At 35.5% G+C, this 26,800-nt stretch overlaps 1 protein-coding gene across 1 annotated transcript in view; it reads right to left on the bottom strand.

Annotated features, from left to right (window-relative positions):
• Nucleotides 1–26,800, bottom strand: part of FREM3 (FRAS1 related extracellular matrix 3) — a 75,704-nt gene that overhangs the window by 15,618 nt on the left and 33,286 nt on the right. Inside the window, exons 5-11 of the mRNA XM_063310723.1 lie at nt 22,372–22,602; nt 22,091–22,216; nt 16,208–16,459; nt 4,265–4,414; nt 3,384–3,593; nt 1,657–1,854; nt 525–689 (exon numbers count right to left, since the gene is read on the bottom strand). Of these exons, the coding sequence (XP_063166793.1) occupies nt 525–689; nt 1,657–1,854; nt 3,384–3,593; nt 4,265–4,414; nt 16,208–16,459; nt 22,091–22,216; nt 22,372–22,602 (1,332 nt within the window). The remainder of the gene's footprint in view (nt 1–524; nt 690–1,656; nt 1,855–3,383; nt 3,594–4,264; nt 4,415–16,207; nt 16,460–22,090; nt 22,217–22,371; nt 22,603–26,800) is intronic.

Here is a 26,800-nt window from a genome sequence, read left to right as displayed (position 1 = left end):
CAAATCCTAATATGGTACCTTTAGAATTTGCTCAAAACATGTCACTTCATTGTAGTTTTTAATGTGACAGAAGGTAGAAATTATTGATTACATGTGATTAATGATTTAAGTTTATTTATTTATTTATTTATTTATTTATCACATTTATATAGCTGCTCATCTCACCAAAAGTGACTCTGGGTGGTGTACAATTAATGTATTTTCAATTATATTTAAAATGTGACCCTCCTCCAGAAAAACATTGTGTACCCTGTTTTAAAATGTTTGTGTTTATTAGAGATGTTGTTTAGGGCAATTATGAAGGAAAATAGCCAATTTATTATCAGACAAAAAGTTATTGAACTTCTGACTTTTTTTTATTCCATTAATTTATATTTTAAAAGCATTGTCCCTGAATGCAGAGATTAGGGGTATATAAATGACTCTTACCTTCCTTACATAATAATTATCCAATTTCACACCACTTGAAGTAATAATCTAAAGGTCACTTAATTGAAAAAATACCAAATGGCTCATAAACTTACTGTCTTCTTCATCCTTAATCTTTACCAGCATTTCTTTTGGCTCCCCAATGGAAGCACCAAACGCAGAGGTACTTCTTGGAGTTCCAAGCACTAGTCTGAACTCTTCCTCTTCTTCATAGATAGCATCATCTTCCAAGACCACAAAACATGATTTTTCCATCTCTCCTTCAGGAAGCAAAAAAGGCAGAGTCGTTAGAGTATATTTTGACTCTTGGTGACTTCATGGACATGTCCATTTAGGTTTGTTTGTTTGTTTGTTTTACAACATTATGAAAGCAGTTTTTCATTGCCTTACTCCATTATGCTTTCTCAATCTCCAGAATTTCCTGTTGGTCCACATCAAATACTAGTCAACTCCAACCCTGTTTAGCTTTTCAAGATCAGCCAGGTTTAGTCAAGAACTGCCAACTGCTGAATCTACCATTTAAGTTCAGCATCCATATTAAAGAAAGTCACTAACATTATTACATCTTATGTAAACAGTGACTATTAGAATGTGTAAATAAACAATCCAGTCTTGAGAAATTGTTTTGTTCCAAGCTTCAGCTACCTTTAACACTAGCTATCTCTCCAGTGCAAATTGTTGTTGTCCAAAACATCCATAACAAAACTTATATTCCAACTTTTCCCCTCTAAAAATGATAAATTTAAACAATAATAATAAAAACAGGAAAACAACCCCCCCCCACACACACTAAAATCTACTTGATCAGGTGGTTGCCCTCAAGCTCAAAACTGTTCAGAAAAAGAGTTTAAAAAATACCTGAGGTCCAAAACCTCTTTTATAGTGTGATTTCTATAAATGTTGATTAGCAAAACATTTTAAAATGTTTGTAGGCTTAATCTGGTCAATGATTAAAAACAGAGATGTGATATTGTAACCTTTTCAAAAAACAAAATTAACTCAGAGTTACGTATACATTCAGCATAGAATCCTTTCATTAAATTTCAAACCTTCTTGTTTAATAAAGCTTTTTACCAACATAAGGGCTTCAATCCTGATGGAGGCTGTTGCATAAAGGAAAGGATTAAAGCCCCCAGATCCATGGACTAAGGCCCCAGTCTGGATCTATCTCTGTTATTGCAACAGCTTGCTTGCTGGGAAGCTATTTTATTTATAAGGAGATCTTACCTGGTAGGAACGTTACTATTGAGTCATCTGTGTTTGGTCTCTCCTCATAGTCCATCATAACCTGGGCAGAGCCTTGGCGAGTGTAGCAGCGGACAGTAGATTTATGATTAACATCTCCACTTCGTGAGATTATAGCTTCCAACTGGCCATCTTTTTCATTCACAATGTAGAGCAGCTCCTTAAATTGGACTTTGGGTACTGCAAAAGTAATATGAATTGTCCACCTCATTCAAATTCACTTTGTATATTCACGTTGCACTAATGTATACATAGTTAGCAGAACTGCCAAATTTGTAATCAAGTCTGCTTAATTAAGAACTCATTATATCAAAAAGATCAGAGTAACTTGTAAAGGTGATTTACTTATCTGAATGTACATTGCTCTAAATCCTGCAAATAGGTATCCCTTTTGTTTTTTTGTCAACCAAGGTTGTGATCATGTGTTTTTGATATGGCTGACTGACTAATCAATAAATGTTAACTAACTCAGTAACTAACAAACTGATAGTGTTTACACACTATGCCAAACTATAATGTGGTTTGCTTACTTTTGGACTGATACGTGATGTGACTCCACACTATGTCATTTGTAAATTATGGTTATGGGTTAATAGATAAAAAAACCACTGTTTAGTATGATATCTGAACCAGTTGACTGAATTATTTTGTATATACAATTTAAACAAAAACCAGAAAAGTAGTTAAAATTTGATGTCTCAGGTTGCATTTTGTTAGAGCAGTGTTCTTTATTTCCTTCAGGTATCTTGAACTTCTAAACCCCAAATTACCAGCTGACATTAGCCCTGCTGGCTAAAGATGATGGGAATAAGTTCAAGTTTTGAAGAGTCCCAGGTTGGAGACAATTGTATCAGAGGTTGATTCTACTAGTAGGATAGTAGATACTTCTGTCTTTAATGGGCAGGAAGGGTACTTTCTTCATGTTTCCAGAATTGCCAATGAAAGTTTAAGATATTTAGCAAAACTCAGTGCTCATTTTCTACTGTACTTAAAGCATGCTGTTAGAAGTGATGTTACAAACGCTTTCAAAATTATTAAAAATAAAGGAAAATAGTGGCAGAATAATACCACCAATTAACATCTTTTTTAAAAAAGTGAAAATCCAGAACTAGAAAAAATATTTCAAATGTTTGAAGACAGCTTCCATATTTTGAGCTTTTGGCAACAAACAAACAAACACAAATACATCTTCCTAACTTTATGCATGTCTTGGCCTCAGAATTTTCAAATTGTTAAAAAAAATATTTGCCATTTTCACTGTTTTTATTAGATTGATTTCTTCCTGTTTTACAACTCATTTTGATATGTTTATATCTGATACCTGGAAATATTTTTTTAAACTGATATTGAAATATCAGTAATACAAATATATACATCATAAGAGAGAGACCTGCATTAGGCATTCTGTCCTTCTCTGGAAATGGTGTTGTTTAGGATGGTCCTCCAGATGTATACTGAACCATTGAACTCCAATATACTAATCTAATACTCTCTTGGTAGGTAAGAAGGAAGGCAGGAAGGCAGGCAGGCAGGCTGGCTTTCACCAAAATTCAGAAGCACTAGATATAATTTCCATTTCTTTCAAAAATATACAGGTTCTATTTTCCAATTTTTAGCACTGGGTGTACCTATGCATATGTTCATTTTTTAGTTTTGCCAAGATATTCTGGTAAACAGTCAATTTATAGAAAACAATCTCCAATGCTTACAGTCAGTGATGGTATCATTGATGATGATGGTAGCTTTGCTTGGCTCTCCAAGCACTGCATTCACTGGCATCCGGAGAACAAGTTCAAACTTTTCTGGACCTTCAAGAACCGGCTGTCCTAGATCATCCAAGATAGTCACACGAAAATTCTGCATATTTACACCAGGAGCAAAATCCATGCTTTTGCTTATGCCAACATAATCAACTCCAGCTACAAGAAGAAGAGGGGACATTTAATTATGTGTGCAGTAATGTTCATAAGATTAAGATGGGTTATAGACATTTTAAAATGCTTTTGGTCATGTATTTTGGATGCCTAATCTTCTATCCTGTTTAGAGAATTGTTCTAGAGTATCAAAGGGAGATCTATTAAAAGGCTGCAATAAGCAAAAACTGAGTGCTACGATTTGTACAAACAAAAGCACTTTTTGTCAAGGAAAAACCATCACTGGCCTTATCTTATTTTCATCTCTGCTTTGTTTTGAGATTGTGCCAGGAAATTTCTAATCTTACTGTAAATGACATACAGGAACTGGCATGAACAAAACACAAGATATTGAATTTTCTTTCATCAAGTTTGAAAGGCATTTTTTTTCTTTGAGGATACTCCTAGAGCATGTAGTTTAATTAGAACAGAATGTGGCCATGACACCAAAGTAAGAGGGAATCATTCTACATAATTCAAACAATCTCATGGAATAAATTAGGGAATAAAGGAACATCAAATTCACTGAATGTTGGGGCGGCTGGGATTTTGCTTATATGGTACTTTTCTGTATATAACTCACATATATGAAGCCTTTAATGTCATCTATATAGGACAAAATGTTTGGTGAGAGATTATTGGGCAGATGCATTAGTAATACAGCTGAAACAATTCACCTTCTGCAGATACCGGTTCGGTTTTCCTGGAACGCACAGTGACAGTGGCTGCTTTAGACAAATCTGTTCCAGTTCTCCAAACACGAACTTCTACATAACCGGCACTCTCAGCAACATGATATTCAGTGTCACCAAAATAAAAAGCAGGTTCTAGATACAGAACATAAAAAAAGATAGAAAAGAAAAATGATAATAATTTTTTAAAAAATCAGTGATCAGGCACTTCTTGTATGTAGACATCTCAACAACAACAAAAAAAGGAAAACAGGGATAAATAGTTTTGGAGGTTTTAAAATGCTATCAAATAGTGAGCTGGCATAAAGTATGGGTTTATCAATATTTCAGTTTTAATTTTAATATCCCTAACATTTCATAGCATCATAGTGTTGAGTCAAAATCAGACAAAACCATGGAGGACATCCATAGATATGTGGAACCTTCAGGTTCTAAAGCAATCAACTGGAGGAAGAGAGAGAGATAATTCCTTCAACATGTCTTGCTTATGGATGGGCTTTTCAGATACAGTGGGTTGGAAACATGAGAATTAGACTGCTAAGACTAGGAACATTTTTGGTCAAATCCAACATGGCTCTAATATTTTTATAACTTTTAAAAAAATATATAATTTTTTATTTTATTTTTATTTTATTTTTATATTTTATTTTTATAACTGGTGTCCCCAACATCTTTCCCATGGGCAGCCCCTTTCATGCTCACCAAGTTTGTGCTCTATCTGACTTTTTAAATTTGTTCAACTTCTTTTCATTTTTTTTTTTGAAGGGTAGGCTGGCATTCTAGAAAGCAAAACACAATCTCCATCATATAATCTTTACCTTATAAGAATGCCCCAGGCCACCTAAAATGTTTGATAGAGTGCCCATCTGCCCGGGGGGTTGGAGGGACATTGGGAAGAAAACTGAGGACTGGGAGAGATGGTGATAAAGAATTATCTTGATCAAGAATATCTTGATAAAGAACATCACTCCCTTATTCTACATGCAATGCTGCTGATAGGAAAAAATAGTCCGTAATCCTAGGCCTTTTGCTTAATTAACAAAAGCTATATAGATTGCAGTAAAAGGGAATGAATAAATGGATGAAATAAGATTGACTATGGCAAACCTATTTCCATCCTTTGTAATTTGAATAATAAATAAATAAATAAAATAAATATTGCCCACGTCTATAAGGTTACCATAGTTTTGGTAGATTGGTATTACCAATCAATATAACAAAATGAAATTGTCAGTTAAAAATGATACTATTTGTGTTTACTATATATAGCATTTTAAGAATATAATCATTCTTGATTCTTCAAAAATTAGTAATTAAAAAAGAAACAAAAACAAAAACAAACTTGATCTTGCCTTTTATTGACAAGAGCTAGGAACTTTAAAATTCTAGTTGCAGAAAAGGTCATAGATAAAAAGGGTTTAAGTTATCACCCCGTTGTTTGGTGTAAGAGATCAAGCACCACAAGACTGACAGAAAGAGTCCGTCATTAATTTACTTGCTTAACATTCTAATTAACCTGTTCTTTGGAAGCAGAATATGTTCATATTCAGGGAAAGACCAACTTGTTATGCTTTGTGTTACAAAGTGAATATAGTAATTTAAGGATTTTAAAAACAAATTGTATTTTGCTTTATGGTACCTAATAAGGCTATCAAGTTTTCCCACATCCTCAATAACAGTCCAACTGGGTTTTCTTTGGTGCAGCAACTTAAAACTGTACAAACCCTAGGTAAAGGTAAAGGTTTCCCTTGACGTAAAGTCCAGTCGTGTCCGACTCTAGGGGGCGGTGCTCATCTCCGTTTCTAAGCCTTGGAGCCGGCGTTGTCCATAGGACACTTCCGGGTCATGTGGCCAGCATGACTCACGGAACGCCGTTACCTTCCCGCCGAAGCGGTACCAATTAATCTACTCACATTTGCATGTTTTCGAACTGCTTGGTGTGCAGAAGCTGGGACGAGCAACGGGAGCTCACCCCGCCGCGCGGATTCGAACCACCGACCTTCCGATCGGCAGCTCAGCGGTTTAACCCGCAGCGCCACCGCGTACAAACCCTACTTCTGTTTAATAAGAGATTGGACTGAAGATTTTAAAGTGTGTATCAGAGGCAGCAACAGTTTAAAGAACAGCTTTACCATCTGAAGATTGTAAAATTGAATTAACAGTCTCTTTTCCATAGTCCCATCCTCCTATGTTTACAGATTTCTAGCAACTATTGCAAATTCAGCTATGTTTGGATATTTGTGCTGAGTTGTTGTAAATATCTGTGTTACCAAACCAAGCACATAACAGATATTTAAAAGAAACAACATACAAACTCAGTAAAAAGCAACATGTTTCAAAACAATGAGACTGAAAGACAGCAAACAATTGTAAAGCACAGAGACAACATAACTAGAAAAAAACAGAAAAATCTTAAGCTTGCACTGAAAATAGAATAGAGTTTTATCTATTGAGGGCAGACATTCTATGTAAATCATTGCAGACCTCACCTAACCTGCACATCTAGGATGCAATTTAACACCAAATAAAGGTTAGTTCACTTTGATTAGCAGTACTACATTTACAGTAAAAACACCCATTTAGGTGAGGATGTACTTCCAATTTCTTTCTCAGATTATTTTATCAATCTCCTACAGGTGCCTCAACAAGTTTAACTTTCTGTGATTTAGCAAGTTGTACAATGGGCATAAGTTAATGGCAAAGGTCTGCTAGTTCTGTGCTCTAATAAGCTGCTTGTAGTCCATGCTGAAAACAGTCATGAACATCTGTGAGTATATAAACCTTCTTGTTTGGGTTGCTATGAATCTGTCCTGTAATCAGCCCTACGAGGCAAACCAAACCAAGAAATAAACTCCACAGAAGACTAAGGACTACTTTTATTTAGATTGGCCATAGTGACATAATTGTACAAATCTTGTGTTCTCCTCCTCTTTATTTCCATGTGAATTAGAGGGCATCAGTCTGGGCATCGGGTATAGGGAATAGCCTTGAAGGAGAGGAGGAAGAGCCACTACAAAGGCAATGGTCAGGTAAGTGAGGTTTGAGCCTGATCCAAGAAATTAGTTTGAGAAACTATCTCGGGCAAGCCCCTCTTTCGTTCACATGAAGATAAAGTGAGGGAGGGTGAAGCACATTCAGATTTGGAAGATTCTGTTACAATATAGGTAGTCCTTGCCTCGTTTAACAACTGTTCATGGTGTAAAAACAGAACAGCTTTCCGACTAATCCTTGCATATATGACCGTCACAACATCCCGGTCATGTGATCGCCATTTGGGCAGTTTGCAACCAGTACACGTTTATGACCTTCACAGCGTCCTGCAGTCATGTCGTTGCCATTCACATGTTTCATAACCGGCTTCCAATAAGCAGAGTTAATGGAGAACATGGAAGTAAAATCACAAGTTGCAGTCACGTGATCTGTCACTTAAGAATTGAATGAGAAGTGATATCATAAGCCTGTCATGGTCACATGATTTTTCCACTTAGTGACCGTGGCACTTAGCAATAGAGTTGCCAGTCCAAATTGTGGTCACAAGCAACGACTACCTGTAAAAATAGTCCTGACCTATATGGTTTATTTGTCTGGTCTATCTTGCAGGGCTGACAGTCTGAGACGTTTGCACAAACTTTCTGTATGTCCCAGACTTAATCTATGTTTTCCTTTTCATCTTTTTGTTAATGGTTGTCCCCACTCTCCTTCAAGCCATCCTCCTTAGTCTCTACAGATACTGTATTTATGCTACATATATTTTCATCTGTGTAGCTCTCTGCAATTAAGATAAATTTTCGAAAAGTATTATGATGTAAATATGTGTGGGCATAAACCAGATTCTGAACGCATTCTCAGATAATTCTCCCAATGGTAACCTAATCCCATTGTTTGTAGTAGTATAACTGTGTTAAAGCATTTAAAATGTGATAGTGCATCTAAAACATTAATCTTTGAAATTTAAAAGTACAGTGTATTGTAGATAATAAAGATCTGTTCTGCAGATTGGATATTGATATCAACAGCACAAGACACAGCCAATGCCAAATAAAATTTATATGTGACAATATTCTTACATTTTATTCTCAACTTTTATAAGGAAAAAAAATGGAAGAAGGCTATATATCTCCAGCTTTGTAAAAGCGTGTTGCAAAACAATTATGTCTTCTAAAAATGTGGAAGTATTGATCAGTGCCTACTTCATGAATTATTAATTGAACTTCTATGAAATTTTAGGTCTGAAAATTAAATTTAGTCAAAGAATATTAGTCAAAGAGGCTCAGTGTTCTTCAAAGGCAGAACTATAAACCCACTTTTCCTCATATTAATAATCAGGTTGTACAATCTATATTAGAGCATGGAAGTGACAAACAGTCAAACTATGGAAAGCTTTTTGAATAGCATATACTTTAAACCAGATAACATAATTGCAAACTGGGCCAGTCACTCTCTCTCAGCTCTAGGAAGGCGGCAGTGGCAAACCACTTCAGAAAAACCTTGCCAAGAAAACTGAAGGGACATTCCAGGCAGTCTACGAGAATCAGACACGACTGAATGGATTAAAAAAATAAAGATCTTATGTTATGGTTCCTGTGATCATAGACGTTTCAGATTTTCATTCACTGCTCCCAAGGTCTGGAATGGGGTATAATCTCAACATCTAATTGTGCATTAAATCCTTTTATTTCCTTATCTATTAGCCAATTCATAAGAAAATAAAAATACTTTTATTATTGAAAATGCTAGCCTGCTTCACTTTTTTGAACAGCAGTGAAATGTTTTGTGTAAACTATTCATTTAAAAGATACTTCTGGTTTTTCAAAGAGGCCCTCAGAGTGTTTGCTCAGGCTGGATATTCCCCAGTGGTCCCTCCATTATTGAGAAACACGCGTGCCAGTGCTGAAACCTGTTCTACCTGCCCTGCCACTTAAACATTCCTGTAGAAAACCATGGTAAGATTTCCATTTCCTTGTAAAATCACAAGTTGTTTGCATCTCCATCTTCAAAGCTCATTACCGTATAACTGGATCCTTTGTTGAGTTACACATGATCAGGCAGCATGTTTCTGCATAACAGGAAAATAATACAGAACCCACAGCTTCCTAGGGTATGATCAAGGCCAGTCACAAAACCCATATTGTTCACCCCTAGGTAGAAAATGAAGATCAAAAGACTGGATTTCTGCCCTGAGTACTTGATTATGCAGCTTTTTCTTTAATAGGAAACGTGAGTAGTTTGCTGGACTTATAGGTCACCACCTGTCATATTACACAGCAAACAAACCACTGATTACCTTCTAAAATTCTTAAAACTAAACCTTCCTATCTGTTCTCTATATATTATTTAATATTTATTTATTTATTTCCTGCTGTTATTATTTTTATAAATAACTCAAGGCGGCAAACATACCAAATACTCCTTCCTCCTCCTATTTTGCCCACAACCACCACCCTGTGAGGTGAGTTGGGCTGATAGAGAGTGACTGGCCCAAGGTCACCCAGCCAGCTTTCTAGCCTAAGGCTGGTCTACTAGAACTCCCAGTCTCCTGGTTTCTAGCCCGTTGCCTTAACCACTAGACCAAACTGGTTCTATATGAAAGACATATACTTTTCACAATGTGAAACAACAGAATTTTAATGTGAAACATGTACAGTTTACACTGATATTACATTAAATAGAATGAAAATTTTATTCTATTACCAGATTATAAAATATATGCTGGATCAAACTGATAGAGGCTTTAATCCTAAGTACCCCAGCCTGCTCTCCTCTATGTCCTGGATGGAAGTTCTGGAAGCTATAGTCTTATCTGGAGAACACCAGGTGGGGGATATGTGATTTTTACCACCTCCTATACTTCAGACAGGATTTATTATTAAGGTGGTAGTTATTTATTTGTTTAAATAAACCTATAACCATAACTTAAACAAATAAAATCAATAAACAAAATGCTGAAATCTGGGACAGAGCATGGGTACTGTCGTCAGTTTCCAGATAATTCTGCATATTAATTCTTATTAATTTCCTCATAGATCACTCTAGGAAAGAATGGCAGCCAGTTAGTTCAAGAAAGTCAAGTTCTCCCAACACTTCAAAATATTAAAAGTCCACTTATTGGAGTATTCTGCATATTGTCAAAAACAATGTCCTTCAAAAAATTACAAAAGATGTAGGACTTCTAAATAACTGTCCATTTGCTGTATCATCTGGCTCAGTCTTGCGCACCTTGATTCCCTCAGTTGCCTTAGCTTCAGTTCCCACTACTTCCAATCAGCATGACTAATACCTGGCTGAAGTCTATGGAATTGAAGCTCAACACATCTGAAAGGTATCAGGTTGGAAATAGTTTCTCAATCATATGGATCTCCATAAGAAGATGATAAATACCTATGTAGGGCAATAAACAGTGGGAAGTTGGGAATAACTTGTTACCATAGTAGAGGTTGATTGCCCAGGGCTTTATAAGAAAATAAACATTCTGAAAAAGGCCTTACATACCTATGACTTTACTCAGTTTGTACCAATTTAAATAATTTCTATACTAAATAAACATCAGTAAACCAAGAGTGATGTATGGGTTCTGATTAGCACTTTGCTGTTAATAATCAAAAGAGATCTTGCATCTAAACTTTTTTCTTATAATTTGCTTCTAAGGTATCTATCATCCATAAAATTAAGGTATACCTCTACCTGATCTAGATACAAGAAGGCAATATGATATTTCAATCTTCAGCAAGTAACTTTTTTTATTCATATTTTACATGAACTGAAGAGAAACCAGAGCATTCTGATTTTGCCACTTACTATGTTCTGTTTCAGGGTCTAATTCCAGCCTTACAGAAAAAAATAATAATGCATATCTGAACATTTATTAATAACAAGTGAATATTTTCTCTCCAGAGTTGCACAGACACACAAGACCATGAAGATCAAGCTATTTATGATATTCTGACTGATATCCTGTTTTGTTGATATCCTGTTTTGTTCACAAACACCTTATGATAAGCCTGCACAATTTAAAAACAAAGCCCGGTCATTTAGGTGCTGTGAATGTATGATTGCCAGATATTCATAATAGTGGAAGGTGCTGGTCAGACAAGGAATATGCATCAGGAATTATTGGGTCAAGGCTGAAAAGGAGTCCGTTTAGCCCTAGTGGGACTTCTCTAGCTCCCAAAGAAGCAAGAAAGGACTGAATTAGCTAGTTATAAGCCTCTTTGCTACACGCACTATTGATATTATTATACTTCTTGCATTTTTGCCTTCTAATGATCAGCAATGCAGCAGAGGGTGTAAAGCCCTCTCTCTCACACACACAAATTGTGTGAGAGTGGTGCCCCTGGAAGATAGCTGGTGGCATGATGGCATGGCAATAATCAAGCCACTATCTCACGGCAGTAGGCAGGGCCAATGCATGAATATCTAGAGAGCTTCTAGGAGAGGAGATTTGAAATCTCCAGCCTTTCACCTCAAGACCCAACCATTCCACCTCATTGATTCAGCGATTATGTGACATCAAGTCATCAACGATTCTTAAGTTAACTGCATTGTTCTTCACTGTTCTGATTACAAGAGCATCCTGTTTCCATTTTCTGCTCTTTTTTGTTTTTAAAACAACATAGAAGCAGGAATAATACTCTAGTCTACAGTATGGTGGCCAGAATGGCATGTAAAATTTGTTTGATATTTATTTAAAATTTGTCAAATATCTGTTGTCTCATTTGCTGGAAATGCTGGAACACATTAGGAAGATGTGTACAACTTCTGTCCTATTTTCATCTAATTTTTAATCTACCATCCTATTAAAATATGTTGCACTATTAAGTTCCCTTCTGTCATTTAACTGCATGTTTAACTAGTCCCTCATAAAAATATATGTAGTAATTAATCTGTGAAAGCAGAACTGCCTATTCTTTACACCTTCCAATTTCTCTTTTAGTAGTGTTCTTTCTCTGGATATCTATATTCAGGGGTTTTGCAGCAGTTTAGAAACAGTCTGGGCTGGTCCAATCTTTTAATGTTACTTGATTTGGGAAGCTGAGTTAACTTATTTGTGGTTCTGGAGAATTTATTACAGTGAAAGCCATGCTGATTTTTTCCTTTTCCATTACTGTAGCTTACCAGAATTATTGGCAGGCCATTTTCTGACTGGAAAGTATACTTTCCTCACCCTAGTTCCTGTATTCAGGACAACACTGTTCTCCTCTCCACTTAAAGCTGTAGTATCCTAGTCCTGATGCCTATCTGTTGACATAGTTCGTAGACATCACTCCCTCTCTGTCCCACTGCAGCCAATGTAGCAACATGCAGTAGATTTGAAAAAATACTGACATACTATTATGTAAGTTGCAACAAGTTGCTAGAGGCTTTTAAATTTAACAGAAGGATGTCTTTGTAGTAAGGATGCTTCCCTTCACTGCAACAGATTTCTTTTGCAGACCACTAGACAAATGCATGAAACATGCACTAAAAGCATGAAAGGAGAACAATGTATTTTATAATCCTTTTCTATGAATGAAGGTATTTTTGCTGACTCAGGATCTGCAGTAGCACAGGAGGTGGTACCCTGATTTAATGAGTTTCTTGTACTTGACTGATAAGTTCATAAGTGAACATGTGTTCCTTGCGTGTTTTCAGGGATGTCTCCTGAAACAGGGCAGTATCATATTGGCAATTAGAGAGTAAAAATAGTGTAGAAAAGGAAGTGCCCTATGTTTAAGTAAAGTTCCAAACTATTTTTCCGGAATATAAAAATAAGCTTTCTCCCTTTAAAAAAAAATGTGATGGGAAGCCATCTGAATTTTGTTTGCAACCTTTTCAGACAATCTTGAGAAGTGGTGCCTGCTCCCCCACCCAACCGCCCAACCCCATATCAATTTTGCCTTCCAAATGGCCATAACAAGATACATACAAACCTATACAGCCACCTCGTGGATGAGCCAACACTCTTATAATGCATTCATGACAGCTGCAGATATAATGATGCCAGGCAGGGGCTGTCTCATTTATTGTACATAATGAAACTGAGCACTCCAAGGCTTCTCATCTCTTTCTCTGGGTTGGGACAATCACAGAGTCTCCTCTCAGACATTGGTAAATGAAGGCCGACTGCAACAACAACCCTACTGCCAAGCATTCCTTGGTGCCCAGTTTGCTGGAATCTAGCTTAAAACTCCACTGTTAAAAAATATTTCTCAGTGCTGATACATCTGAATTAAAACCAATAAATAAAGCTATATTCACTTTTCCAATGTGCAGATTTCCCCTCCCCACATCCATTACATGCTTGATTTTCTTATCCATCCATCCATATCATCATTCTCAGCTCTGATACCATTTCTTCCCCAACTTGTATAAAAATATATAACTGCACATCAGAAAGATATTTTAGCAGCAATTTTTCTCATTCCTGGAACTTGTCTTGTAGATCTGCTTCCTCTTTCACAAATTCAGTGTAATATGGAAAAATATATTTTTAATTCTCTTCCAATGGCCCGACTTAAGAATTCCCTCTCCAAAAAAGATGAACGTAAAAAAGTTCTCAAGTTGAGCTTGAGTCCTGGTAACTAAATGGGCACAGTCTGCAATTTTTTTGGCTATTATACAGAAATGGTTGGCTACTGCCTTCTTCCAAAATGTTTTCAGCTTCTCAGTTTATCACACCTCACTGGTATTCCCCAATTATCTCCCACTAAAGTACTAAGCAGGCCCAGCTCTGCTTAACGTATGAACCCAAATAAGAACAGCAAGATGCTGCTACCTGCATTCAGGAACCCCTCCCCTCCCTCCAAAAAATATTTAGGTGCACAGTGGCTTAGGAAATGTGCTCCTTAAAACACAACACTATGCACTTTTATGAGAAGTTTTTCACTGAAGACTCCAACCAGCAACTGATCCTCTGAACTACTTTCACGCTTAAGACTGTGCACAACAACGAAAGACTGCTCTGTGCTGCACTCAGACAGGCAGGCTGCCTGACGCCAAATCAAGTCGAGATAAGAAGCACGGCGGAACTCTGATTGTTGGGCCCATTAATGCCATTAGTCTTGAGACAAGTACACAGCATGGAATTGGGTTCATCTGTTGTTGCCAAATGGGTTTTTTTTTTCCCCGAGGAAGTACCCCTTCCCCCCAATCTTCTGGCCTTTAAAATCTGGGAAAGAAAACAGCTCTCTGATTTTCACAGTTGCTTAATTCTCTCTTTATCCTCCTTTCTTGTTAGCAAGAACAAGACAAAGTAAGAGGGATGCCATGCAAGTGAAACGTGTAATGGGCTTTATATGTGTTCTGTTTAATGAAGAAGCCATTATGGCATGACCAACTTCACTCTCTTGGGATGTCTGTAGTCCAGTCTCTTCTATCCTCCACTGAGGAAACTCACTCATGATCTCTTTCCTCTCTCTCCCCCTCTTCCTCATCTTTTTAGTCTGGTGTTCTCTGCCTGAATTCCTGCATTTTGAGAAAGCAGGGAACCAGCATATCATAAACATGTAAATGACATTTAAAAGAACTAGAGCTTCTTCATGTATCTGTTAGGTCAGACAACCTCGTGGTATTTATTATTAAACAAGTCAAGTGCTTCCTTTTAGAGGAGAATTTCTGAGTATCTGAAAGGGATCAAGGGTATAAATGCACTTACACACAGCTATGGAAAGAGACAAATGCTGGCAATAGGCCAGAAATAGATATTTGCATATAACATGCTTCCATTCTTTTTTCCACTATTCATGTGGAAAATAGGTGAGAAAATGAAGAGGAAGGATGCTGCTATTATTCATACTATGATAGAATTTGTTTTATACTACATATTCATGTAAGCAATCCATCTTTTAAAATAGTAAGATTTCAAATATGTATTGGTTTGGAATTTATAGAGAATATAAATACATTAAAAGGAATCAGTTAGAAATACAATTTTCAGAACAAAACAATTGAAGTAAGTTAAATAGAAATCAAGGGGTCTTACTTCCAAGTACAGGTGCTTAACACTAATATAGTATCGATATAGAAATATCTAATTTATTTCCAGAGGGTTGAATGCAGACTAAAGTTTCAATCCTAGTTATAGAAATGGGAGTTAGCCAGACTGAATTCAACAGAATTTCTGAGCAGAATATATATGATTGTAGTGAAAGTTAGTTTCTGTTAGTTCCCCTCTAAATTTAATGAGCCAAATGATGACTAAATTTTTACAATAACTTCAAAGACACTTAAATATAACAAACTTCTGAGAATCTAATATAGCATCTGTGCCAGTGGTGCAGACAACTTTGGCTGACAAACTTCTACCAAAATCTGCTCTGAAGAATTTGAGAACCAAATCAAATCTGGATTATACAGTTAAAGAGAACAGTCTTATTGCAGGAATCAAAGTATTCTTGTGCAACAGTGTGTATTGCCTGTAGTCCAGATCCAACTCATTTTGCTTTTAAGTAATAATTTGAGAGTCAGTTCTGTCTCAAATGTTCAACTTTCCAGGAAATATTTTTTTTTATAATTTATACCCATCTGACTACTAAAACTAAAAGCTAAAAGTAATGAATAAAAAAATCATATCAGACCCCAAACTAGAACTAAATATTCAAATAAATTAAAAACCCATCTAGTAAAAGTACAACAAAATGCCCACAACAGAACAGCATATACCAGTTAAGCCATAATTCGTGATTCAAAATATGATTCTATAATTCAAGACATGAACTTAAACAATAATATACACCAGAATTAAAGTATACTGTATATAGAGATAGTGATTGTGATTGTGCAGATAAACCCAAGAACTGACTAACATAAGTACAAGACCTCATGAGTGCAAACCAGGGAGTATAACTTTTACCTGTATTGTGTAAGCATACCCATAGTAAGAAAAGTCAGATGAATGCACTGAATACCATAAAATTTGGAAAGAAAATCTCTATCATTATTCTTTCTACTCACGATCATTTCTATCAGCTAAAATTATGACTTTTGTAGTGGCGAATTCAGCTCCAATTTGTCCTCCCAGTGGCATACTTAACGTGACATTAAAACTTTCATCTTCCTCATAAAGTGAATCATCAATAATTATGACCCGGCAGATTTTCTCCTTCTCATCCTTATGAAAGCGAATTAGGCTGGTATGGTCATCAGGACGAGATATGTAGTCAGAATAAGACAAGACCGTAGAAGGAATTGTGCCGGTGGCAGTCCCTAAAAGGAAAGGAAAAGAACTGACAGTGAATATGTATCATATTTGCAATATTTGTATTTGTATGTATATGTGCAGATAGATACGTGTGTGCATGCGCGCACACACACACACCCTGCTCAAATATTAGTGGATCTGAGTGTTTTACATCAAGCAAGAACAAAATAAAAACAGAATCATAAGAATCTAACATCTCCTGTGCCACTTAATGGGTGTAGGTTAATTCTCTTTGTCCTCAAATGCTTTCCTGAAAAAACATGTCTTCAAAGCTCTTCCAAAACCCAACAGGTAGGGTTAGGGTTGGGACATTCCAGATATCAGGAGGCAAGCTGCTCAAGAGAAGGATCCATCACTGATATGTGTGTGTGCGCGCACATGTGTGAAATAGATAGATTACAGATAGCTGTGGAAACAGTAGCATGTGACACAACTTCCTTTTTTTCAGTCTCCAGGTTTTTTAAAGGAAACAATAGTGTAATTATGAATCTACAAAATCCAATTTCTGAAGTCCTCCTTTCTCCAATTCTTCCCAGGTCAATTTTAGAAGAAATTAAGGATTATATTTGATTAGACCACAGACTACTGAGTCCAGCATTTGAATTCCATAGTAGCCAGTCAAATGCCTATGGAAAGCAAACAGGAATCTGCCTAATAACTGCAGATAAATGAATAAAAATACTATCTACTTTTAGAAGTGTGTGAATCTCCCAATCAAGTGTTGGTTATTCTAGACAGAACATAATGAAAAGCCACTTGGACTTTTTAAACAGTTGCAGGTTGGGGAGTATTTGCGGAGTTTTATATGAATTACATAGTACAGTATTGTACAGACATCCCACTTGATTACCAGAAACCAATCGACAAACTGGTTTCTATAGATTTGTAGATTACATGTCCAATAATAGAAAACAGTTTCCTTTGATTTCCAAGGTTTGATCAGATTATATACATGCAGCAAAACTCTGGTAAGATGAACATATTGAAAACCAGATTTTCCTAACAAGATGATCTGTGAACAAAATTTAGCACCAGTTACACTTGGCACTATATGGAGATAGAAATATAATATAAATACAATATTAACACATGTTAATATGATATGAACACACACATATACACATACCACTTACTTAGAAACATTGAGAATGCAGCAAAATATAATAAAGCCCATCATTAAAAAATATCAATTGTAATATTACAGAAAACACTTAATAGTTTCTAAAAAAGGAATTTTCTCTTCTTGTCATTGCTTACAGTAGGTCTTATATCTTAAGATTAATACAGACAGTAGCAAATTTATAGACCTAATTAAAATTTATCTTACAAACACTTCATTGGGTAATGAAATAGTGTTCTGGCACTCTACCAAGACAATAAAAATAAGTGAAAAAATATACATTAAAAATAGTCATACCTTCATATAAATAGTGTAGTACTTTCTCCTTTATCAACCATATACTCATCACAGAATTCAATTTATTATAAAATTTGCTATAAAAATTATAAATCAGTGGATCTGCCCTTACATGTAAAGGATTAGAATTATTTTAAGTTTTTCCTCCCCATTTCATATGAGAAACAATTATAATTAGGAAGCTTCCACTAAGTTAATTATTCATGTTTAAATAATTGCACATTGTTTATTAATTATTATTATTTATTATACTTATGTCTCCTGGACCATTTTCCATACACTGGCTTTATTTATGGCTTTATTAAGACTAAAGTTTTTTTATATTACAAAACTTTGTGGATCATTCCCACTTAATCAGATATAAATATAACAGATTCTGTAAGAAAATTTTTAAACAGTGAAGTCTTGATTTACCAGATTTTAGTTTAGCAGACTTAGGATATACTGGACAAAATCTGTTTGATATTTTATGCTTGTGTAACATTCATTTTGCATATTATGCATATGTAACACAATTTTGTAAGGGACGCGGTGGCGCTGCGGGTTAAACCGCTGAGCTGCTGAGCTTGCCAATCGGAAGATCGGCAGTTTGAATCTGCATGACGGGATGAGCTCCTGTTGTTAGTCCCAGCTCCTGCCAACCTAGCAGTTTGAAAACATGCAAATGTGAGTAGATTAATAGGTACCACTTTGGCGGGCAGGTAACGGCATTCCAGTTAGTCATGCCAGCCACATGACCATGGAAGTGTCTATGGACAAACGCTGGCTCTTCGGCTTTGAAACAGAGATCAGCACTTCCCCATAGAGTCGGACATGACTGGACTTAATGTCAAGGGAAACCTTACCTTTATCTAACACAATTTTACATATAAATGACCCCATTTGCCATTTAATGGGCATTTGGGTCTAGTGGACAACCCTTCTTCCTATAAATCCATTAAATCAAGGATTTATTCTGGGTACATACCAGAAGTTTAGGTTTGCCTTATGACAGGGGCAAAGACTCTAGTGAACAAACAATATTGTCAATCTAGTTTATTTAAACTAACTAGAATTGAAACTAACCAGAATGAGCACTTCAAGTTCAGATTTAATGATAAACTATGGCTACATTAAGAGCGAAAGCAGAATATTTCAATCTTCTTGAGAGGCTGAAACATGTAAAGTTCAATATTTTTTGTACTTCTTCCATATAATATTATATATTCCATATAATATTATATTAGAAGTCCACATTATGTCTTAATTAGCACAAATAGAGACTGGATAAACCAACGAATGGAATTACAATTTGGTTGCATAAGACATTTTTTCAAGAAATGCTAGGAATAAGAACACCAGCATGCATACATACACATCCTGTGATGCACAGCTAAGTATTTAGATGTATTTATTTATCAATAGAAGACATACAGTATATTTCTTTTACTTTTGCCTTTCATTTAGAAAATGATACTTTTAAAACTAAGCCTGTAAAGTGTATTAACCTGTAAATATATACTACGATTTATTCTCTACCAAATGTCTAATTCTACATTTGGTCTGGATGGTCTGGGCTGTTCTACTAGTTTGGACTTTTAAGCTCCATATTTAGTGTTCCACATATTAAACATTCCTTTTATCTAAAGATGGAATGTAAAGAAGTGTTCTAGACTAAGCTTCCCCATGCCATAAATGTTCGGAAGAAAAGGAAATCATGCAGGAATATTCAGGCACTGGAACAATCAAACTGGCTGATGCAAGACACTGATTTATCTCATAGTGAGAACTAAGCTAATGTGATTTGTACATTGCATTATTTGTGCATAATACATCCTCCAGAAATGGCTTGTAAGAAAATATAAAAGCACATTATAAGCACATTATAATCAATCACTCTTTTCCCTACAGTTAACTGAAAAGTACAGATATTGCTATACAGAGAAGCTCAACTATCCCTATTCTCAGATCAGATGTGGAGGTAACATTTGTACGCTCTATCTGGGGAGTACATAAAGTTTGGCAAGAAATGTCAGGAATGTAAAGAAGAACTCTTATCTCTAAAAAGGGCAACTCTACAAAGGAAATAATTTATTTGAAGCAGTGGGTTGTCTTTTCAATTAACAGAGAATTTAGATTATGTTGGCTAAAAAACAAAAATACTAAGAGTGCACTTCAAACTCTGCTTTTTTGAGAGATAACATAGCTTACTCTAACATTTGCGGTTTGGAGGTGCCACTGCCTTCCCTGTGATTTACTTCTAGATAAACATGACTAAGATGAATAGGACTGATCCCAACAAGGTGAAAAAGAATGGAAGAATCAAAGTAAGCCGATTCCACACACACCCCCGCCGCCTCCAGTCACAGTTCCAATCCTTACTGCTCTGTACTTATAGTGATAGCTGTAAGTAATGAACATTTAACATAAACAGCACATAACAAGAGCTGAACTATTCACTCCCTTCTCCACTGCATTCCACATTCATAGCATCAAAAGATGACTGGAAAGTTTACATGCTGAGCCCTGTAAGTATAACTTGGAAGACTCTAGGCCCTACATAGAAGCTGGTCAAATGTAAATGAAACATTCATTTTTCTTGCCCCCACAAACTATTCTGAATGTCTAGGAGTCTAATATTACTTTCCAATTTAAAATAAAATCACTCTGTACACATGCAGTCCTCCAAATGTTTATTCCAAAGTTCTACTGCATTAAATGAGACTAACTCCCAACTAACTGAGCATAAAGCTGCAAGCCCTGAAATCAATTAACAAGCTTACACCACTTTACTCTATCAAAACTCTGTCTCTAGTTAGGCCACCTAGTAAGGTTCAACATGAAATCCTCTAACCAAAGGAATCTAAATTTTTTTTTTAAGTGGCTATGAACCTGTTTTAATACTTTCATCCCCCTATTACATCCCGCAGCTGTGCTGACATACCTAACATCTGAGACTGACCAACAGCTGTCATGCTTCACAAACACAACTTGACTAGCTGTCTAACCCATGGGGTCATAAATCTTTCAGCATGTGCACCAGGCAGAAGTACATCCTGCCTAATAAGGAAATAAAGTATTAGGGAAAAATGATCTTACATGCATCTTCCACCAGCCCTCCCAGTAAGGTATGACTAAGCTAGACAAGAAAAATACCGAGGCAGAGGCATTGTATTCATATTAGAATATCCAACATATTTTTCAGTATCCATTCATCCTTTCTACATGCTACTTGGCAGTATATTTCCAAAATCAATTTACAAATCATCTGACAAATATACCAGCAACCTTGTGCTATGCAAGTTTACTCAAAAATAAATCCCGCTAGATTTAGTGGGAATTCATGAATGCACTGTATTCCAGTTTTAGAAAATTTTATATTGCCCAGGAAAGTAAACATAACATTCTTTATCTAAAAGCTTAAATCAGAGAAAAACCAACCAATCCAGCATTACAACATAGACAAATATTGCAAAATATTGATATTTCCATAACATTGCATTAGACCTTGTACAAGGTTATTGAATCTTCTTCAATCTTATTTAGGAATGCAGAACTCTTGCAATATTTAGCAAAGGATCCCTGGAATCTTGGGAACATTTAATATTCCATAAAATTTGGGGCAATTTGGAAAGGTACGATTGCATGATAGCACCAGATTTCTATGAATGTTGCTGACCTGTATTTCAAATAAGTATGATACCAAACGTATTTGCCTAGAACTTAGTTAAATATATGATCATTTGTATCTATCCATCCATCCATCCATCCATCCATCCATCCATCCATCCATCTGAATTTTTCAATACAGTAAAAGTATACACAACACAACAAAAAAGAAAGTAAGGAAAAGGAAAAGGAATGAAAAGAAGAAAACCCATATAGTTATTGTACCCTTCTTTCTATTGAGTAATTACTGTATCATCTTCTTATTTTTCCCATCCTCTTCAGACCTTTTTAATCCCTTTGATCATGCTTTCCTATAGTTTGTTAAACCTCTTCTTCATCAAATGAAACAGAACAGTTTAGAAAGAAAAGGGAAAATATTTTACAGTGAACAGTAACAGGTAAAAATTTAGTTTCACTAGCAACAGAACATTTTGGAACTATTTAGCCTTACAAATTAATCTATGTTCTTATTCTTAAAATGGATATACTGTGCTAAGTAAAAGCAAAGTCTTCTTTATGGCACAAATACAGTGTTTACGGTAGGCATAAGTTAGTAAAAGAAACAAACTACCTTGATGAGTGGAACAAACAACCATTAATTCATGACTAGTATCTCCAGATCTTCTGATAGGAATTAACAGCTCACCAACATCTTCCTCTACTCTATATTCTGACCCAGGAATATACACAGTAGATTCTGAAAAAGAGTGGAAAGACAATATATAATATTCAATTATGGCAAAGACAAAATATATTAAGCTTGTTAAGACTCTGTTCCAATCAATGGCAACCAAATTATGTAAATCATAGGAGTAAAAAAACCCAAAACAAAACAGAAAAAAAGGAACGTACCATCACCAGGATCAACAATTTCCACCATTGCTCTTTCTGGGAATTCCAGGGCAGCCATAACTGGATCTGACAAAATAATCTGGAAGGTCTCAGTTTCTTCATATTTATTATCTGCAATTATTCTTACTCGCCAAATAGCCACAGTCTGTCCTGGATTAAACTGAACCTGCTTCTGAGCTTTTCCTCTGAAATCTTCATCCTTTTCTGCTGTTCCATCTTTAGTGCCAATGCCTATGTAAATGTGTGGAAGAAAAAAATTGGATATAAGAAACCTTATACTTGAAATACTTATTTATGAAATGTACATCCTACCTTTCTACCTAAAATAGATTTTAAGGCACTTAACAATAAGACACAAATGAAAAGACAAATTGCAATTGAACAATTAAGACCTATAATGATATCACATCAGTAACCTTGCAAATTCTTGCAAATAAGCTAGTCCTTAGCAGCATAAGGATGCATAACTGTGACATAAGTTGTTCAACCATTCCATTTTGAGCTCAAAACGCTTCTGAAATGGTTGAATCAAGTCATTTCAAACTCAGAACAACCACTAAGGCTTGAAATAGAGTATTTTGAGTTCAACATGATTTGAATTTGAAATGCTTGATCACCAGCACTTTGAAAATTATACCAAGAAACTACAAAGTAGCCAATAAAGCTGTTGCAGTCAGTTTTGTTTTTCTCTTGATAACAAATTTAATGGCCTTTGCCCCACAAATTATTTATAATTTGTGATAATTTTAGATAATTCTAAGTGGTTGGCCTTTGGGGAAATGAGCCCATAACAGAATCTTCCCCAAACCCCAATAATTTTACTTAAAACCTTGAAGTTTTATATACTTCAACTGTTTGTTTCCTCTATCCTAGGTCTGATCTGATCTTGTCTTATGTGTTTCCTTATCACCCAAATGACAGCCATTTAATGACAGTCAAATTTCATATGGTAGACAAGTTTGAGTTTCCACGATACATTCCTAAAATTCCAAATTGGCTTATACAGGCTCAAGATAGTGGTATAATATCAGTAAATCAAACTTCTGATCCAATTCAAAAATTCAGGGTGGACTCCATCTGTGACTTTATCTTAATTAGTTTTGATTTCAGAGGCACTCAGTTGTACTACTGCAATACTATGAGCTTTCAGGTTAGGCCCATTTTGAATAAAGACCTAACTTCATCATTTGATTGAGAATATATATTAAGACCGTCCAACCCTTCTGATGGATGTGCTTTGAAATGTGTGGGAATGCATGTTAAGGCCCCTTCTTGAATGATTAAGCAGTTGCACCTTTTTCCAGGCTCCAGAAGTTGCTGTTAGTGCTCTTTGAAGGCATGCCCATGCATTTGAATAGGTGTATCCACATACATGTAAATACAGCTGCGAGCAATTTGTGAAACAGTTGTGTAAACATAGAAATATATACACAACTGCTTTATTGATTCTAAGAGAGAAGCTGGGTATGCACTTCCATTCTCTTGAAAGGTTTGCACAGTTCTATTATTAATGTGATGCTATAAAATGCAAGAAAGAATTAAACGTGAGGAATTAATTCTTGAGGAGTGAGAAGATTCCATACTCACTTCTACCAGCATTTGTAATAGAGAGGAGAAAACTGTTTTGCTGACATTTTTGTTAACTGTTTCAATTCTGACATCCAGGTGCAAAAATGTGATTTCAGTTAAATGACAATTTAAGTTTATCATCAGGAATCTGAACTTGAGTTTGTTAGTATCTAATGTTTCTACTCAACTGCACTTTACAAAAGTAACTGTTTTAATTAAATTATGATTTGAGACCATCAGTTACAAAATTTTACCTTTCTGGACAAGAATAATAAACTTTTGTCATGTTGAATTCTTTGCCTTACTGTGAAAGAACCTGGTATCCTGCAAGAAGTTTCTGAAAGCTGTGGTGTGAAACCATTTCCACATTAGGAACTCCAGTTTTTACACATATACATATCCTTCCCTTTTGGGATAAGCAACATTATTCAGAGCCCAGAAAAGAAAAAAAATAGTAACCATAAGCTACAACTAATTTGTATGCAAATCATGCCAGGGCATCATCTGCATACAAAAGTACACATGCATTCACATTCACAACCAATACTCCTTTAACAAAAATAAAAACATCCTTTAAACATGGATCCGTAAATACATTAAACATCCAAGGGAAACATCACACATCCTTGTTTTACTCCTTGCTCAGTAATGAACTGCTGGCTAGGAATGTTATTTATTCTCACACATTCTTTACTTTTGTCATATACTGTACCAGACTTATCACATTCATCAACCAACCTTCAACTTTCTATATTTGTGCTAAACATGGCATGATTCATGCCTATTCACTTTGTCTAAATCAGCAGAGTGTAATAAACTTCTTTTATAATAAACATTTAATAATCTTTCTCAATGCTGAAGAGCAAACTTCTGGTCTGCTCATCACCAGCCTTTAGTTACTTCCCAAATTTTTCTCAGTGTCACCACCTATACTCTTTTCATTAAAGTTCCATGAAATATCTTGTTGAAGGCATAGCCAACAGATGAATCTGCCTGTAGTTTATGTATTCACTCATGGTACTTTTCCTTTTGATTAAAGAAACAAAAACAACAATCTTCCAATTGTCAGGCAAGACTATGTCATTACACATATTAAGCAAGCCATGCAGAAGCGCTCTGGAAGCAAATCATAATGATCCATTCTCAATCATATATGGCTTCCTTTTCATCATTTTCCCCCCTGAAAATTACCACTGATAGCCTCAATTCCACACTTTGATATATCACTATCATTCTAAATACTCCTGCCAGCTTTCCCTCACTTCAGTTTCATCCCAAACCATTTAATCCTTTTTATTTTTAATTCTATTCACTCTTGTGGAGGGTCTTGGTTAAAGTTCTTTACCCTCTTCCAAAATAATCTTTATTTGTATCAAAACCTATCTACATTTTCTCTGCCTTTTAACCATTTCTTGATCTCCTTGACTACATTCTTTACAACTATCTGTTTCTTACTATACATATTATATAATATCTTTCTCTAATCCTCATTTTTTGTGACATTATTTTATATGTATACTTCTTGTTTCTTTACGGTACATCCAATTTCTCTTCACTCTTTTGGGAGATTAATCTACCTTCTAATATTTTTTCATACAGAATTTTTTCTCTGGTCATTCTATTTTTATTCCACTAAAATTTTGCTTCTTTCCTTTTCTTCTATGTTTTTTTTTTCTCAAGCTCCATCCTTAATACTGCCAATACATTTCATCACCTTTATATCTTGTACTAATTCTTTCAATCTTCCATTATAACACTCAAATTTCTAATGTTTTTAGATTTATATTAATTACTGTGATGTATACAGTATGTATAAAGAGTCTTATTTTTAAACTATATGTTCAAAAGAAGTAGATTTCTTCTAAGCAAATGCTCACCAAATTGTCACAATTCTCATTCATTCTTGGGTCTTCAAATGGTCTCCAAATGGTCTAATCATGTTTTCTATATTCTCTCATCTGATTCCCAGTTCATCCATAGAATAACTTTATATCTAGGTTGCATTCTTCTAGAATTATTTTCCAAAATTTATATCTGATTCTTCCATTATTGCCATTCACTGGAGTATAACATACAACTGTCACCAACTAGTGGCCATATGTTTTCATGTGTCCCCACAACAACTCAGGCGACATCAATAAATTCTTTCCAACATATCTACATTTTATCCCTTTTGTTCATAACTTCACCATCACTTCTCTTCATATATTCATCAACTTCACAAGATCAGACCATTTTCTTTCAATAGTATTACACCTTCACCTTTATTTAGTTTCACACATGACATACCTACTTTACATTCTTTCATTTGTTAATTCATATTATTTATTAATAATCACTCTTATGTTCCAAGCTGCAGTCTTCCATATGCTCTGGCTGTTACCAGATGGCCTACAGATAGTGACCCAATAAGACCTAATAATAAGCAAGTAATACCAAAAGAAATAGGTCAGTTCACATGACCTAGGATTCTAGCATCTCTATACAAATACAGAGTGCTGGAAACAAACAGGGAAAAGTACAAGTTTAATATAGGGAAGTGAATATGACAGAAACTTGGAGGGAAAAAACTCATGTAATAGAGCATAGGTAGGGGAAGCAACTCTAGACACCCTCCTGGACCAGATTACAGAATTTTCAAGGGAGGAAGTGATAGTGGGAGATTTTAACTATCCAAACATCTGTTGGAAAACCAACTCAGCCAAGACTGCCAGGTCCCAAAAATTCCTAATGAACAGGGCTTTGATCACCATTTTGCCACCTTGCAGATAGCCCTTAGCCACACTGACCCATGCTGAGAGCATAGCAAAAGCTCACTGTTTAGGCAGCCAAATGTGAGAGTTAGATGACTCTATCCTGC

This window comes from Candoia aspera, chromosome 8 (assembly GCF_035149785.1).
Source record: "Candoia aspera isolate rCanAsp1 chromosome 8, rCanAsp1.hap2, whole genome shotgun sequence".
Lineage (NCBI taxonomy): Eukaryota > Metazoa > Chordata > Lepidosauria > Squamata > Boidae > Candoia > Candoia aspera.
This window is presented reverse-complemented; position numbering and strand designations above follow the sequence as displayed.